General features: G+C 33.7%; 1 protein-coding gene across 3 annotated transcripts in view; it reads right to left on the bottom strand.

Annotated features, from left to right (window-relative positions):
- The window catches only part of AP3B1 (adaptor related protein complex 3 subunit beta 1), a 262,084-nt gene that overhangs the window by 162,461 nt on the left and 82,709 nt on the right, over nt 1-16,914 (bottom strand). For all 3 annotated transcript variants that reach the window (XM_053907254.1, XM_019462933.2, XM_053907253.1), the window contains one exon: nt 16,146-16,328. In XM_053907254.1, the coding sequence (XP_053763229.1) occupies nt 16,146-16,328 (183 nt within the window). The remainder of the gene's footprint in view (nt 1-16,145; nt 16,329-16,914) is intronic.

Here is a 16,914-nt window from a genome sequence, read left to right as displayed (position 1 = left end):
ACAGCCACTATCAAAGACAATTTGGCAGCTTCTTACAAAATTAAATATATTCCTACCAAAGGATCTAGTAATCAAGATCCTTGCTTGGTTCATATTGGAATGAGTCCACATAGCAACTCAAACTCAAATGAGTCCAACATAAAAATCACACACACAAAAAGCTGGTTTATACCAGCTTTATTCATAATAACCAATTCTTACAGCAAACAATCCTTCAGCAAGTGGGAAGGATGCATACATTGTGGTACATCCAAACAATGGAACATCAGATGGTACTTAAGAGAAATGAGCTACAGAGCCATGAAAAGATGTGGAGAATTCTTAAATGAATATTACTAAATGAAAGAAGCCAATCTAGAAAGGCTACACAGTGTATGATTCCAACTATATGACATTCAGGAAAAGCAAAAGTATGGAGATAGTAAAAATTATTGATTGCCAGGTTGGCAGAGGGGAGAGGGACAACTAGGCAGAGGACAGGATTTTTAGGGCAGTGAAACTATTTGCTATAATACTACGATGGTGGAGTCATATTATACAGAAAATGCAACACCAACAGTCAAAACTAATGTAAACTATAGACTTTGTGTGATAATTGATGTATTAATATACATTCACCAACTGTAATAAATGTACCACCATGGTACAGAATGCTGATAATGGGGAAGGTTGAGTGTATAAAGAAAAAAGGAGTACAAATGACCCTTGAACAACACAAAGGCTGGGGCGTTGAACCCCCACACAGTTAAAAATTCCAAGTTTAACTTATGATTCCCCCAAACCTTAATGACTCATTGCCTACTACTAATCAGAAGCCTCATCAATAACGTAAAGTCAATTAATACATATTTTGTACATTATATTGCATTATATACTGTATTCTTACAATAAAGTAAGTTAGAGAAAAGAAAATGTTATTAAGAAAATCTTAAGGAAGACAAAATACATTAACAATATTGTAATTACCAAAAAAAAAAAAAAAAAAAAAATACATGTACGGAGAACCACGCAGTTCAAACCTGTATTTATCAAGGGTCAACTATATTTGGGAACTCTCTGCATTTTCTGCCCTCTTTTGTTACGAACCTAAAAGTGGTCTAAAGAATCGAGGGTAATTTAAAAAAAGAACCAGAGGAGGGAAAAAGAACCACTGAATTTACTATGTGAACCTCTCTCATATGAAGATAGGTCTCTCTTCATTTTGTACAGACCACACCAAATGGTAATATAAAAACATCAGAATAAAATAATCTTTTCACTCTGGTCTAAAATATTTACTTTCAGTAAAAAGAAATGTTATTACTTTAAATATTAACTTTATGAAGGCAAAAAATACCTTCTACTCCATAAAGTGTATTTATAAAGGCATAGTTTATACATCTTTAAAGTACTGTGATTATTATTACACAGACTCACGGAATAAAGAAAAGTGTAAAATTATACTTAAGTAGCAATACTCTATACAATTTTTTTATCTGACACTCCAAACACAAATGTTCCACAAAAACTGTAATAAGTCAGTGTTTAAACCCACATTTTTTTACTCTGAATATAAGCTTTGATTTTAAGAGATCTTAGGATACAGAGAGACTTGCTCATTTTATCTCAATGGATTTACTACGAAATAAACACAAACTATGATCTTTATGTCAGTTCATAAGGAATAACAAAATATAAAGAAAAAAATAAAATTGACAACAGTTAAGAACTGCATAATGTAAAATCTGCTTATATATAAAAATTGATGAAAGAATCAAATATTCCTGAAAAACATCTACTTTTGCAACATGTGACCAGTAACACTGGAATCAGTAGAAATAAAAAGCAACTTCAGCTGAAGTAATCCATGATGTTAGTAAAGCACTTTCACAAGTATCTTACTGGATCCTTAAAACAACCCCATGAGGTAAGCAAAGCAGGTATTCACCATCTTTTTCACAAGACGAAAGACCTGAGGTACACAAGTTTGTATGAATTTATCAATAATCTCACAGACTGAAAGTGGTGGGGCCAGGATTTTACCTCAGAATCATTATTCTTCATCTTGTCATCTCTCTCTCTTTTATTACCTTGGAATTTACAGTAGTCAAGAAAAAGACACAGAATATATCCACTTGCCTTCTGAATTCAGTGATAGCCTGGAGGGCACTAGCACCATCTAAGATTTGTACAAGGACAAAACAATCTACAATCTGCTGTGGACACAGACTATCATCTCATGTTTAAAAGCTATGCAGGGGAATACAACATGACATTCTCATGCAATCCATGATACTTGTATTAGCATAGTAACAAAATACCACAGATTGGGTGTCTTAAGCAATGGACATTTAATTATCAGTTTTGGAGGCTGGCAAGTCCAAGATCAACATGTTAGCATATTGCGTTCCTGGTAAGAACCTACTTCCTGCCTTGCAAATGGCTGCCTTCTCATTATGCCTTCACATGGCAGAGAAAGAAAGCAACAGCTCATTGGTGTCTCTTTAAGGACACTATTCCCACAGTGAGACCTCCTACCCTCACAACTTCATTTAAACCTAATTATTTCCAGGGGCACCTAGCTGGCTCAGTCAGTAGAGAATGCAACTCTTGATCAGGAATATAAGTTCACGCCCCACAATGGGTGTAAGAGAGTACTTAAAATAAATAAAATCTGGGGTGCCTGGGTCGCTCAGTCGGTTAAGCATCCGACTTTAGTTCAGGTCATGATCTTGGGGTTCATGGATTCAAGCACCACGTCCGGCTCTGCTGCTGACAGTTCAGAGCCTGGAGACTGCTTCAGATTCTGTGTCTCCCTCTCTCTCTGCCCCACCCCTGCTCGCACTCTGTCCCTCTCTCTCTCTCAAAATTAGTAAAAACATTAAAATATATATATATTTTTTAATAAAATATTAAAAAAAAATAAAGCTAATTACTTCCCAAGTCCTCACCTCCAAATACCATCACATTAGGGGTTATGACTTCAACATATGAATTTGGGGGAACACAAACATTCAGTTCAGAGATACGATAGCAATATACCGGTGGTATATCTCTAGGATATTGGGTTAGATGTGCCTAGCAAGACCAGAGCGGGTAGGTGATTAGCAATATCGTACTGGCTTAGTTAAATTAGCTATTCAGTATGGATAGCTAATGGACACCTTACCAGAGAAATGCATTCACTAGGGAAAAAGGGTCACGTTTAATAAAAGTTTAAATTTAATATTTTTCTCAAAGGAAAAAAAGAAGTCATCTCCCTCCCCCAAAATTAGGTCTATATAAAACAAACCAGGATATGCATAGTGGTTTGAGACTTTTTTCCTTTCGTGTGGTAAATGCTATGCTCTTCACTTTACATGTTTTATATCACAGCCCAGTGACCACTATGCCACACAGGTGGAAGTGTGGGTTTGAGGACCATTGAACACTGAATCTGCCCCAATACATCACAATTACAGAAACACCTGTGCCCAGTAACTTTCTGTTGAGCCACTATGAAAATTCACAATGTTCAATTGCCCACAGCACTTTTCATTTCTTATGACTAAATGATCAGCTCCAATACATAAGAAACAAGCTTTCTGAATGCAGCAGTTTCCAAACTTTGTTACTAAGGAATCTAGATCTATATAAGTCATTTCTTCAAATTTTTCTGAAATAAAATATACTTGTGACAGATGGGGAACTTAAGTAGGGTTCCAAGACATGAGAAAGAATGGTCCTAATCATCTGAAAACTAACTAATCCCTATCTAATGATGGGGAATAAATATGAATTGCTTTTTTGTTAAGCAGAATACATTTTAGAGTGGTTCTCATTCAATCATAAATTATGAAATAAAATTAAAATCAACCTAAGTAGAACTAATCATGATTCCACATGTATTCATTCTTTCTTTACCTTAACCCCTGAAATAGAGAAAATACACTAGAGAAGGTAAATGTCTACTGAACTGAAACTGAAAAATGTAATTCTCCTTTACGACAATGAAAAAGAAGAACAGGGTTAGAGCAGAGGTTATGAAATATTTGTGGATATTTCATGGAGGAGGCAATAAATCAGTAAAGTTTCTTTTTTTTTAGTCTTATGGGGAACTCTAAAATGTAAACAGAAAAAAAAAAAAAAACTATACCGTAGATAAAGTAAGGTAGATAGGGATCCAGAAAACAACAATTTAAAAACTTTAAAAAGCAAAAAAATCTAGGTTATAAAAACTCTTTAAATAGAAAATTTTAAAGGGACCACTTACTTTTCATTAACTCCAAAATACTGATATACCTAAATTAAGTGATATCCTTTGAGTCACTGCTAAAAGTTATGTAAGCAAGTTGTTCTAAAAATAATATATGGATAACCGGCCAAATACAGAGCTAACAGTTAGAAGTGATTGTTTAGTGAGTGGAAAGTGGAGATAAGAAGGGGGAAAAGAATATATTTATTACACAATGCAGCAATTCCACTCTTACAGAAATAAAAACATACGTCTACACAAAGACTTTGTGGCACTGTAGGCAAAGGTTTACACAAAAGTTTAGAGTTCAAGCGTAAGTACAATCTATGACTGCCAGAGACAAAGAGATAGATAATTTGTGTGTTTATGTGTTACAAAAATTGTATGTTAAATAAAGAAAAAAAAGAAAAGGCATAATTTATAATATTTACCCACATATATACCATTTCTTTCATTCTTTATTCTCTTCTATAGTTACGAATTACCATCTGTTACCAGTTTTCTTGAACCTAAACAATGTCTTGTAGTATTTCTTATATATTTCCCATGTATGAATTTTTCAATTTTGTTCATCTGAAAATGTCTCCATTCCATCTTTATTTTTGAAGATTAGATTTGTTCAATACAGAATTCTTTGTTGACAGTTTTTCCTGTCAATAATTGAAAGATGATATTCCATTGCTTTTTAGACTCCACTGTTTCTGATCAGCAGTTAGCCATATCATTGTTCTTCTATATATAATGTATTATTTATCTCTGTCTCTTTCACTGTTTTCTTTTTCCCTTTCGGTTTCAGAAGTTTGACTATGATGCATAGAAGTGTGACTTTTTACTTGTTTTGTTGGAGAATTTGATAAGTTTCCTGGATCAGTGTGCTTGGATTTTCCCCCTTCAACTAAATTTGAAATTTTTCAGTCTTTATTTCTTCAGGTATTTATTCTGTTTCATTCACATTCTTTACTCTCATTCTGGAACTTCAGTTAGAAGCATTTCATTCTGTTTGATATTATTCCACAAGGCTCTCAGACTTTCCACTTGCTTTTTCTGTTTTTCAGACTGAATAATTTCTACGATTTACCTTCAGGATTCTTGACTCTTTTACTGCCTCCTTTCAGCTGTTAAGCCCATCTACTATACTTTTCATTTAATCATTGTATTTTTCAGCCCTATATTTTCCATTTTGTTCTTTTTTTAACTTAAAAAAATGTTTATTTATTTATTTTCAGAGAAAGAGAAAGCGAGCAAGTGAGGGGCAGACAGAGGGGGAGAGAGAGAATCTCAGGGCAAAGTCCAATGCGGAGCTCAAACTCAAAAACCCTGAGATCATGATAGGAGCTGAAACCAAGAGCCAGACGCTTACCTGAATGAGCCACCCAGGCGCCCCTCCATTTGGTTCTTTCTTATGGAGTCTTCTGTCCTGTTAAGATTCCTCATGTATTCATTCAACACGCTGATGTTGTTTTTAGTATTTTGGCCATAGATATAACTGCTTTATTTACCTGTAATTGCCTTTTCTTGACTATCCTGAGGTGACTTTCTACTTGACTGTTTTTTCTCTTGAGCAGCAGTTATTCATTTGTTTCTCATGAGCCCTGATTTTTTAAACGTACATTCTGGACACAATCAACCACACACTATAAAAGTCTTCCTTACAATGTATTGAATTCTTCTGAAGTATACTGATATTTGTTATAACTAGTGTGCTACTGATCTCAAACTCCAAACTCTGTCTGTCTTAATGTGGCCAGCAAGGGGAATGTCCACTTAGCTTTATCATCTTCCAGGAGCTGCTTTTTTACTACATCCACTAGAGTCTTTCTCATACATCTCCACTTTATTGTTCAGCCAAGGATTTGGATGCTGTTTCCATGATTTCTAGGGGGTTCATCCTTCTGTGGTTCCCACACCCTTCTGGAACTTCCTCCGAATTGTTAGGTATTCTGCCAGTCTTGAAGTCTGTTCTCTGACAGCTGGGTAAGCAAGGCTGTGGCTCTTTCCATTACCATGTGAGTTACAGGAGTAACCTCAGACAAAAACCTGCAAACTCAAAATCTCACACCTTGAAATTTCAGCCTTTCGTATATAGAATCCTCTCTAGTTTTTTCCTACTTGTGGCTATTTTACAGTGACTTTAGATAGCTGGTTTTTGCAAAACATTTCTAGAGAGTTAACCCAATCAAGGCATTCTATTAGAAGCTGAAACTCTTAAGTTCATGAGGTACTATATCTCAACTGCAAGTCAAATGTCTTGATGCTTTTTATGTGAAAGTAAACCTTTTTCATATACCCCCTCCACATCTCAGTTTTCTCATGCCTCCCATTACATCCCATTAGCCAGAACTGCATTATATGTCCATTCCTAAACCCATCACCTACAAGAGGAATGTAATTATTAACATTAACTAGACTACATTAGGCTCAAGAGCAACATGGCTTCTTCAAAACTATGCAGGTGCTCAATCTCTGTAGAAAATGTTTGCAGGGAAGATCTTTCAATGGGGGTGGCTGTTTGAGACAATTAACAGTGCTGCATTCTCTACACCACCTAGACAACAATACACTGGCAGAATCTGTCTGATGTGACTATTTTAGAACTGTGGAATCTACTGAAGGTTTGCTACTTCCAGGAAGACTTCAGTGATTTTAAGATATGTCTCAGAAATCTAAAGTCTATACATAGACACAACTAAACAAATCACAGAGAAGAAAACTGGATGTTTCAAATTACATTATTAGTTTACAGAAAATCATCTTTTCTCAGGTGAATACAGAAACTATTAAGCAGCAAAATCACAAAATTAAATGTAAATAAGTGACTTGTCAGGTGATTCATTATTAATTATATCCACTCCTTTATGCTAGAATAAAACTAACACAGAGAAAAATATGAGGAAATGAATGGATGATACAGTCAAGAGACATTACAACAATACAAGTATCTATGGGAGAATATAAAAAAAAAGCTCAAAGAAAAGAGGAAACTTAGCAGACAGATATCAGAGAAGGGCAAAAGAATGAATAACCTTTCTTAACTCCTTACACTCTAATTCTCTCCTCCTAAAATTCAGTTGGTACATGTTAAAAGTCATAAAACACTTAAAACTATGAACATTTTGAGACTTCTAGGAAAGGATGGTAAAATAAAGACAGAGAATGTAATCTCTTTTCCCAATATAAAAAATGTGAGGAAAATAAAAATATTAAAACTAGCAAAAAACAGTGAACTGTAATGGAACAACTGTCATAATCTATTGGCACAACCTTTTTTTTTTTAAACAAAGCTTTTTTTAAACAGCAGATTTTAGAAACACATATTCCTTGCTTCCTGAGAATGTTCATTAATAACCTTCTCCTCCCCAAATTTAGAAGAAAACAAAGAAGAGTTATTTTTATCTTTTCAATCTAATGGGTGGGTAGGGTGGTGAGGGGGGTTAGTGGTGAAAATAGGTGCTGAAGAGAAGCACATGGCAGAGTAAACAACAAAGCTGGCTCTCCCTGAAAGAAGTGAAGACTCTAGAGCAACACCGCCCAAAAGAAACTTTTATGGTAAAGGAAACGTTTTATATCAGCACCATCTAATAAGTAGGCACTAGCCATGTACGACTACTGAGCACTTAAAATGTGATTAATGCATCTGAAAAATTGATTTTCAATTTTAGTTAAACAGTCACATGTGGCTAGCAGCTACTTTATTGAGCAACAAAGTTCTTGGATGAAGCAATGAATAACAGAAACTAATTTAAAGATCAAGAATATCTTTCCATAGGAATATACTAGGTGCTACGAATACTCATAAAGAACATTAAAGAAAATTCCAGAAAAACTGCTCAGGCATTCTAAAAAAACAACTTCAATCTCTGCTGATGCTAAATTTACTACCCCCAAAATTACTCCTTTCCCCAAATGCCCTAAGGCTACCACTAAATCAAAAAAGAGTATGACATAAAATACACACACCTCAAATTGAAAACTGAGAGGAAGAAACAAACTATCTTTAGGTGTGGGTACAAAACTAAGAAGTCACACTGTGTCAGAATGAATGTCTGTACCAGAGCTTCCCAAGTATTTTCAATATGAAAAGAGCACAACAACTAGGCTACATATTCACAGCACACACTAAAAATACAAAAGACAAATCATTCTGGAAAAAAATATTCCCTATGTATCGAAAGTAAATTCTCCAAGAGGTTCTCAAGTTCTTGAACATGAACTCAAGAAAACGGAAGTTCAAAGATGAGATGATAAAACTATATAATAAAGGAAATGTAAGATTGACACTTGAATAAGTAAAATCCAAAGCGGGTGCCTGGGTGGCTCAGTCAGTTAAGTGTTTGACTCTTGATTTCAGCTCAGGTCGTGATCTGCGGGTTCATGAGATCAAGCCCAAATTGGCCTCTGTGCTGGCACAGGGCCTGCTTAGGATTCTCTCTGTGACCCTCTCTTGTGGGAGTGCTCTCTCTCTCTCAAAATAAATATAATAAAATAAAACCCAAAGCAGTATCATTATCAAAGTAAACAAAAACTGTTAAAGACAGATAAGATCACTGAAAATCAAATTACTGACAAAAAGACTTGAGGGGTGCCTGGGTGGCTCAGTCAGTTAAATGTCTGACTTCAGCTCAGGTCATGATCTCACCGTTCACAGGTTTGAGCCTCAAACTGGGCTTTGTGCTGGGCCTACTTCAAATTCTCTGTCTCCCTCTCTCTCTGCCTCTCCATCACTCATGCTCTTACCAAAAAAAAAAAAAAAAAAAAAAGACTTGAGAAATACAAATGCAAATAAAAAGACAAACACTGAAGCAATTTTTTTAAAGGTGACAGTACACAAAGACTGTAAAATAGCATAACTGGTATTTATGAAGCATATAAAAGACAAACGGAGCAAGAAAAAAAAACTTGGAACATCAAAGAAAAGAATTTAAAAAATTCCACAAAATAAATGAAGAAGTAAATATGTAGATCAGACAGAATGATCCGCATCAAGAGGCAACTTCACTAATCTTTACAGAGTTGGAAAAAAAACAGATTTCTGGGATACAAACAAAAAAACCAAATCACCTGCAAAGGAAAAAAAAATCTGTGCCTACAAGGAGAGCTCTCTGAAGAAGAAGAAAAAAAGGTGTGACCCAACAGTATTATATCCAACGAGATGTCAAGTAAAAAAGTAACATGACGGGACACCTGGGTGGCTCAGCTGGTTAAGCTTCCGACTCTTGGTTTAGGCTCAAATGATGATCTTACAGTTGGTGGGCTCAAGACCCACATCCAGCACTGTGCTGCCAGCGTGCAGCCCGCTGGGGATTCTCTCTCCCTCTCTCTCTGCCCCTCCCCTGCTGCCGTGCTCTCTCAAAATAAATAAATAAACTTTAAAAAATTTGTAAAAATTAAAAAATAAAAGTAACATGGCATTTCAAATACATAAGCCCCAAGAGAATACTGATTCTGATTCCACCAAAAAGGATAAGAATGTTACTATACAGAAATAATATCTGCAAAGTCATAATTAAATGAACAATATACAATTATTTAAAAATTCTAATAAAACTACATTGCAAAGATGGAATAGGGACAGAGTGAAACTATGAGATAATATATGACAAGAATGCCAAATCTTCCATTTCTATAATAGGAAGTCATTCATAAATCAAGAAACAGCAATATGTGCGTATTACTAAAAAATATGCATATTACTGAGAAACGGAGAAAGTTAAATACACACGTGTCTAAAAGAATTAGAGGTAGCTAAATCCAGGCATGGGGAAGGGTGGAACAGGAAAATGTTTCTTACAAGCCAGGTGGTATTATTTAATTTACTTTTTTAAACCACATACATGCCTACTTGGATAAAGTTTAAAATATATTTTTTGTTTTTTTACTTTTTATTTTATTTTTTTTGAGTGAGACCGTGTGTGGGTGCAAGTGGGGGAGGGGCAGAGGGAGACAGAGCATCTCAAGCAAGCTCCACACCCAGCATGGAGCCCAATGCAGGGCTGGATCTCACAACCCTGAGATTTATGACCTGAGCCAAAATCAAGAGTCCCACGCTTAATCAACTGAGCCACCCAGGTGCCCTAAAATATTTTTAAAAAGGAAACTTCATGGATTAAAAAATCCAACCAAAAATAAATTATGAACAAGAAGAAGAATAAGGAATCTTTAAGATAAATACTTCATAACTAATGGAGAGAAGGAAACCCCATTTCAATATCTGCTAGTGGTCCACAGTTTCCCAATAAAATGCATATTGAACTCTTTATCAATAGGTGCCTGAAAAAGTGCACAAAAAACTTTTGTATTTGAACTGTACAGCACGGATTCTACCATAACTCCTCCCTACTGTTATTTAAAAATTACGCACAAGAGATTCAAAAATAGTTCATTAGTAAGACACAATACAAAATTTATTTTACAAAGAAAATTAACTTGTAAAGAAAATTAAAACTGAATAAAAAATAATCTCTAACATGTAGGTCCTGGAAGACAGGACATGGTGCACTCTCACAGTACCTTTGTATTTTCAGAAAATTGCCAATCAAGAACTACGTATATGAATTTTGTGTTCGGGTTAGTTCTTATTTTACAGCTGTCCCTAAAAAACTTAAGGAATTTATCTCAAAAATACTTTAAACAAAATTCTAAACTGGAACTTTCTTACACCCACCTAAGGTTTTATAATTGAAATACAGATATACTGAGAGAAATAAAAGTAAATTCATCACTCCAAATTTCAAAATGGCATGCATAATGCCACTAGAATTATATTAGCTGGATTCATATGCAAAAAAACTGTGAGTACATAAAGTTTGAAGTTCTAAATCATGAAAGTAAAAAAATTTGATAATTCTTGCAAAATTGTCATCTCCTAGAGAAAGTTTAAGGTTAAAGAGCTAAATTCATAAAATTAAAAACCTTTCTCAGGCCCCAGAACGCGAGCTTTGTTTTGGTTTATAATTAATACCACTAAAGGGTTTTGGGTTTTTTTAATACTCTTAAAATTTACTTAGTGTTTTATAACATTTATTTTCTAAAATTCATTTTTTCTACAAAAGTAACTTTAGTATTAGAGATTTACATTTATGCTTCAAGTATTCTTCCATAATAGGCTTGAATGACACAAAGAAAAGCTTTAAGTAATTTTATATCCTTGAAAATTATACAACCTTGACCTAGAATAAAAAAAAAACAAACAAAACACCTACATGTACTGTAAAGAGTAAGGTAAATTTGAGAAAATAAAAATGCAAATATGCATTTTAGCAGTCTCTTGAATTTATTAACCTAAAAGGTTTAATTTCCATTTTCCTGCATCAGCTTTATTTATAAAATGTCGTGCCCTATAAATACGCTGTTATTTTCTATAGTCAAGCACCCTCTTAACAAATCTTCTCATTAATATGTAAATTTAAAGTCAATCGGTCTTCTCCCTGACAGCCCCATGAATTCCTAGTGCACTGTATAATCGGCTTTGACTTGGCATCCACTATTTATCATCAAAGATGTCAGTTAGAAAAATTATGGAAAATGCACTGCAATTGATATGACTGCAATCTACTTTGTCAACACTTAATTGTTCCTCAAATCATACATTTACATATAAACAGCCTAAATACTGATCTATAATGATGCAAATAAACTAAATTAAAAATCTCTTCTGCCCTGAAGAAGCTTGTTTGTATATGATGTGTTCATCTGAGAACTTATTGACAAAAGCATGTTACATCAGCTCATCTCAAAAAAGGTTTCTACTAATTTTCAATCCCTCAAAAAAATAATTTTGCTACCTTTCAAGTTTATAAACAAATATTTTAAAAATTCAATAAGAAACATGATTTTTCTCTCTGAAAAACAAATTTAATTATAGTTGTTAGCTAACTGCAATATCTAAGCACCATGGATTGGGGGGGGGGGTGCGCGGGGAACTTCAAAAATGGCTTCAACCAGAATGCAGTAAACAAACACAGAGAAAGTTATTAAAGTAAGCGAAAAGATACTTTAACTTAAAAGTCATGAGGTAATAGAATATATAGGATATATATCAGAATATAAATCTGATCTAGGCATCAGATTACTCTGTTTATATTTCTGGTTCCACATTTTATAAGCAATATTATCTTCTATGAGTTGTTGAACATTATATGCCTCAGTTTCTTCATCTATAAAATGGGTCTAATAATTGTTACTGTCCTATCTCAAATAAAATACTACAAAGTACAGCAAAATAATAAACTGTTAAATTTAAAGTATCACTGTATTATTTTTCATATATTATCTTAGTTTCTGAGAAACCCCTTGATTTTAATAAATTTAGTATTTAAAGGCAGTTTTTTCCTTTAACTTTTAAATTAATCTATAATTTTAGTGAGACCGTTTTCTCATTTGTAAAATCTTTTACTTCAAGACAAATGGCTCTTTATATATCATAATATGGTGTTCATATAGCATTTATATAAGTGACTTCTGCCTGTATGTAAATGGGGATGAGGTGCTAGAATGACCATCTTTATATTCTGCTAATTTCATGAAAAAAAAAACAAAAAACAAAAAACAACAAAAAAAAAAAACACATCCAAGACCTGAAGGTAAAAAGATAAAAAAGGATTTTAACAAGTCAGCAATGACTATGCTAGCATACTGATCCACTTTGTCTTTCTATCCCATAACATTCTTAGCAGTTCTTTACCGCATGATAGGCTTTCTGCAACATGAAAACTGAAAAATGAAAGCAGATATAAATGCAGAATCCTCCTAAGTTTCTTCCAGCTTCATGATTCAGGCTGCCAAATTTTAAAGTTAAAATTACCATGTACAGTCCTAAAAAGATGGATGCAAGTTAAAGTGTAAGCCATAAACTCTCCAAGACTACAAGTGCTTGGACTGCTCCCTCAAAAGTTGCTCAGTAAAACAGAATTCTAACAAGCCAGAGACAAAGTCTGAGATGAGTTAACTCAAAGAGTAAGCATGAACATGGTCTAAATGATGATAACCATTTGAACTTTAATTTTATAAAATGTATCTGTGCTAAAAGTCTAACCTCTTGGACAATCCCTTGCTTCTAATACTGCAATAAAGAATGACCCTTTCAAATCTTTCCTGCTGGTACCGAACAGAATACATATGTATACAAAGAGACACAAGCCTGTTATCTTGATTATTTTGGAATCAACTGATACCACTTTAAATTAATAAATAAAGTGAAATAGGCTATCCAAAGTAAAATTTATAACCACTACAACAACAGAAATTAAACAGTTTCCTCTAAGGGGTCAACCAAGAGGTTATGATATGAGAAGGACGACTTCGCTTTTATTTCACCATGTGGCTGACCTCGTTGTACAATTAAAAAAAAAGTTATGTTTATAGTTACCTAAACCCTTAGAAATCTTCTATTTTAGTAAGGTTTTCTTCTTTTATTTATTTTTTTTTTTCTTTAAGCCAAGGAATCTTTCTCAAAGGAAGCCATATTCAAAGCTGTATATGAAGGGCGGACAAAGATGAAGGCTGCTCTGTCTGGAACAGAGGCAAGAACCCAGAGAGCTACAGAGTCTAGACCACCACTGTCCCCCCGCCCCCCACCACCACCCCGGGGTTGTTCCTGTGGCAATGTTACAGCATCCTGAGGCCTGAGGTGCACATCTGAAAACTAGTGAATTAAGTCTATTAACCACATACTGTAGAGAAAATGCCAAGGTCAGAATGCAAGTAAGTGGCAAAGGTGAGAAATCACTGAGCCCAGTTTCAATGTACCCAGGACAATGACCGGATTTCATCTCATGTTTGTAATAGTTAATGTCCAAAGAATCCACATGTGAAAACACAAGGAATACATATAGCCCCAATTTGTCAAATGATCTGTCAAAAGAGTAAATATACATGGCAGTACAAAATTTAACTTCCTGGCTTTGTAAATAGCTTTAAACATGAATTTTATGTAAAATAACATGAAACATAATTCAAGGAACAGAAACACAAACAGACAAACTACAAAAATAGAGATTTTAAAGTCTGTTACATATTTTCAGAAGATATGGCAAGGAAAGATTTTAACTGTAATTTCTACATAATAACAAAGCAAAGGATCATTTGCATACAGATACTGAAAATGATTTGACGGTGACAGGGAAGTAAAATTTAAAATCTTATCAAAGAATGACAGTGGTTAGATAAGGCAAAATTACTTTATAATAACCTTACAACAGGAAAACAAAATATCTAAAGAGCACTCTGGAAAAGGACCGGCTGAAATCGAACAAACTATCATTAGCAACAAAAATCTCTCGTCAAAGTTATCATTTACATGAAAGGGCCAAGACTTTTATAGCAGTGGCATGTCGTTGCTTAATCCAGCAAAAGTGCCATCAGAAATTTACTTTGCTCAATGATTAATACAATTTATTTTATATAAAAAAGCAATCAATTAATCTTATATGGCATGAGACTTTTATATATGAATAATTCAAAACATACTTCAATTTTAAATAACCTAAATACTTTCTTAATATTAAAATTAAGATGGAGTCAGTAATACAGATAGTCTTCTGGATAAAGATATACTTTAAAAATTTTTAAATACTTTTTAGTATAATATTTAGTTACCGTAAAAAGCACTGATGAATATTTTAAACATTTAAATTTCTTTAAACATCTGAAAGTTTAATATGACATCTTAAAGTATGTACTATGAACATTCCTCCATTCTACATACGTTTTCCACTTCCTTTATTTCTAAATAACAAAAGTGAAACGTAGTAAGCACTCAAGCCCTACGCTTAAGTTTCTATACAAACTACTATGACATAATTGGGGGATTTTTGATCTTTTACATTTTACACAGTTGATTTAAAAAATCTATTATAGATTTTACTTTTAAAAAAGCATTATACTTTTTTTAATTTAAATATAGTTGACACATGTTACATTAGTTTCAGGTGTACAACATAGAGATTCCACAACTCTACACATTCTGCTGTGCTCACCACAAGTGTAGCTACCATCCGTCACCATACAACACTATTACGATACTACTGAACATATTCCCTGCGCTGTACCTTTCATCTCCATGACTTATTCATTCCATAATTGGAAGCCTGTACTTCCCACTCCCTTTCACTCATTTTGTCCAACCTCCCTCCCACCCACTTCCACCTGCTTTTGAAAAAGACAAAAAAGAAATATCACAAGATGAGAATGAATGTGCTAGTCTTATAAGATTTAATGATTTCTTTTTTTAAACAAGCTAAAACTTACACTTAAATATTAAATATATACACACAGAAATCGCTATTGCAAACTATGCAGTAAAATTTTTTCAATCGTCAATAAAGTAACAAGAAGGTATGTGTCTAGGTAGGTATACATAGCCTAATGTTAATATGCACAAAGAAAACAACTTCGTTTTAAGGCATATTTAATTATTAATTTTACTAAAATTCTATCAGCTTAAGTGAAAAAAAGGAAAACAAACATTTTAAAATACAAAACTAGGAAAAAGTAGTTTAAAAGGTCAGTAATATTTACCATTAAAGGCAAGATACTCTCTTAAATTTACATGTGCTAGAAGCACATTACCCACTTGTACGATTCAATCACTTGAGCAGTTGAGACTCAAAGATAGGAAAGCAACAAACTGCAAAAAAATCCATGATTTGGCAATATCCCTGAAAACACTGTATCACACTAATGCTCCTAACAAGGGCCTCCTGCCAGGTATCATACTAAAAGTTTATACACTATGTCATTAAAGACAGGTCAATCGGTACCAAAATAATGAAAAATTATCCTTGCATTTATATTTATTTTCTGCTTTCCAAAAGAACATAAGAAAAAAAAGTCCTCCATAAATATGCAGACTTCTATTACCTTACTCCTATACACATTTTTAAAAGCCCATCCATGTTCTTAATCTTCATTAAGTGGAAGATTGTTCAACACTTACCTCTTTCCAAGGACTGACAAACTGTGTACGAGCATATCGAGTTAGCATGTGGATTATGACAACCTGCCCCCACTCTTCTACATCAACTAGTAAATTACAGAGCTTGCGGTAATTCTTGTGAATCAGATCTATTCTATCCGGGCATACTTCTTCAAAAGCCATCACAACACTGCCAGCTACCAGCTAGAAAAGAAAGAAATAGTAACTCATTAAAAAATGTCTTCCTCCCCATCAAAGATTCTATTTAGGCATTACAGAGATACAATCAGTGTTATGACAATGAATGTTTAAAGTATTCAGTTATTTAATTAACAAAATGATTGTTTAAATAACAAATTTTAAGTGTCACTCACTCAAAGAATAATTTTTATAGCTGTAACATGTCTGAAAAGCTAATACTTTCCTGAAGTATTACAATTAGAGAAGTATCAGTACTACAAATCCAACAATTTTTTGTCATGTTAAATAGCAATGAATTGTTCACACATGGATGGACTCAACATATTCGTCATGTACATTTTTCATTTTTAAGCTAACCTAAATTCCAATCTAAAGATTTATTATTTAGTACATAACATTCAGAAAAATCAAGACACTAACAAAGACCACATCATGTCAGTTTAAAATGAGAATGACAATGAATTCATCTTAAAGTGTTTGAGGAACCTGTAAGTGTTTCTGGTACAAAACACTTTCAAATCTTCAACATTTTAATCCACCTGTTAATTTTTACCAATATATTTACAAAGAAAATACAAAGGCTAAAATT

The sequence above is a fragment of the Panthera pardus genome, unplaced genomic scaffold (genome assembly GCF_024362965.1).
Source record: "Panthera pardus isolate Hobbes unplaced genomic scaffold, ASM2436296v1 HiC_scaffold_2, whole genome shotgun sequence".
In the NCBI taxonomy this organism is placed as follows: Eukaryota; Metazoa; Chordata; class Mammalia; order Carnivora; family Felidae; genus Panthera; species Panthera pardus.
The sequence above is the reverse complement of the archived record's forward strand: the minus strand, read 5'-3'. Positions and strand labels throughout refer to the sequence as shown.